Genomic DNA, 1,216 nt, shown 5'->3' with positions numbered 1-1,216 from the left:
TGATTCTAATACAAGCCCCGAAAGAATGTTGGCACACGATTTCAGCTGATTGGATTACAGGCCTACCTATGTCAAAGTCATGCGATGCAATTTTGATGGTAGTAGACAAGTTATCAAAATGAGCAAAGTACATTCCTACAATCACGAAGGCCGACGCTCCCGAAACTGCCAAGTTGTTCTTTGATCACGTTGTCAGGCACCACGGATTGCCAAGTGTCATTATCAGTGATCGAGACCCCAAGTTTACAAATAACTTTTGGAAATCATTGATGGAAATCATGAACATACGCCAAGCCATGACCACAGCCGGTCGAGCAGAAGCCGATGGAGCAACCGAAAGACAGAACCGCACCTTAGAAGATGCTCTCCGATGCCAAGTCTCATATCTTGGAGACGGGGTTGATATTTACCAACCATCGAATATGCCCACCAAGGTCTCGTACAATCATCAACTGGATTAACGCCGTTCCAAGTCGATACCGGCAGAAATCTTCGGAATCCTGTCACAGACAACATCTTGCCGAAAAACGACTTTGCTCAGAACTTCTCGGAAAAACGTAAGAAAATCCTGAAGATGGCTCAAGACAACTTACTCAAGGCTCAAGCAAGACAAATAGAATATTATGACCGCAAAAGATCAAGTGTATCTTTCAAGTTGGACGACCAAGTATTATTTGCAACTAGAAATTTACCGCTCAAGCATGCTCAGCAACTCGACGAAGCCGAACGACCTAAACTGGTGCCACGATCATTGGCCCATTTCGAATTGTTGAAGTCATCAACGATAACGCAATGCGACTAAAACTTCCCATGTCCATGTCGCGTTTGCATGACGTATTCAACGTAGACCGACTCAAGCATTACAAGCACAATGATCCCAAATTTGCATCACGACCAATTCCCAAAGCAACACCCGTCATCCTCGATGACGCTACCGACGACGAACTTTATATTTTCGAGAAACTCCTGAAGAAAAGAACGTTCAACCGTCAACTCGAGTTCTTAGTCAAATGGCATGGACTACCGGAAAGCGAAGCAACATGGGTACTCGCCAAAAACATCAAACATGTAATCCACTTCAAGCAACTCCTACAAGATCTCCACCGCCAAAAATCACAGCGACAGCGCGACATCCAGGGGAGAATGTAGCGATTAGCGAATCGAATCGCGTTGATGTCACGCGTCGACAAGAATCCAGCATTACAAAAAGAATTGA

General features: G+C 44.8%; 1 protein-coding gene across 1 annotated transcript; it reads left to right on the top strand.

Moving 5' to 3' along the window:
- Positions 1–792: 792 nt before the first annotated feature.
- Positions 793–1,149, top strand: H310_13930 (hypothetical protein; the record flags this gene model as incomplete). Its single annotated transcript, XM_008881593.1, has 1 exon — positions 793–1,149. The coding sequence occupies one exon, from the start codon at positions 793–795 to the stop codon at positions 1,147–1,149; it is 357 nt and encodes a 118-aa protein (XP_008879815.1).
- Positions 1,150–1,216: the final 67 nt, after the last annotated feature.

Source organism: Aphanomyces invadans, assembly GCF_000520115.1.
Source record: "Aphanomyces invadans strain NJM9701 unplaced genomic scaffold supercont1.58, whole genome shotgun sequence".
Taxonomy (NCBI): Eukaryota; Oomycota; class Saprolegniomycetes; order Saprolegniales; family Verrucalvaceae; genus Aphanomyces; species Aphanomyces invadans.
This window is presented reverse-complemented; position numbering and strand designations above follow the sequence as displayed.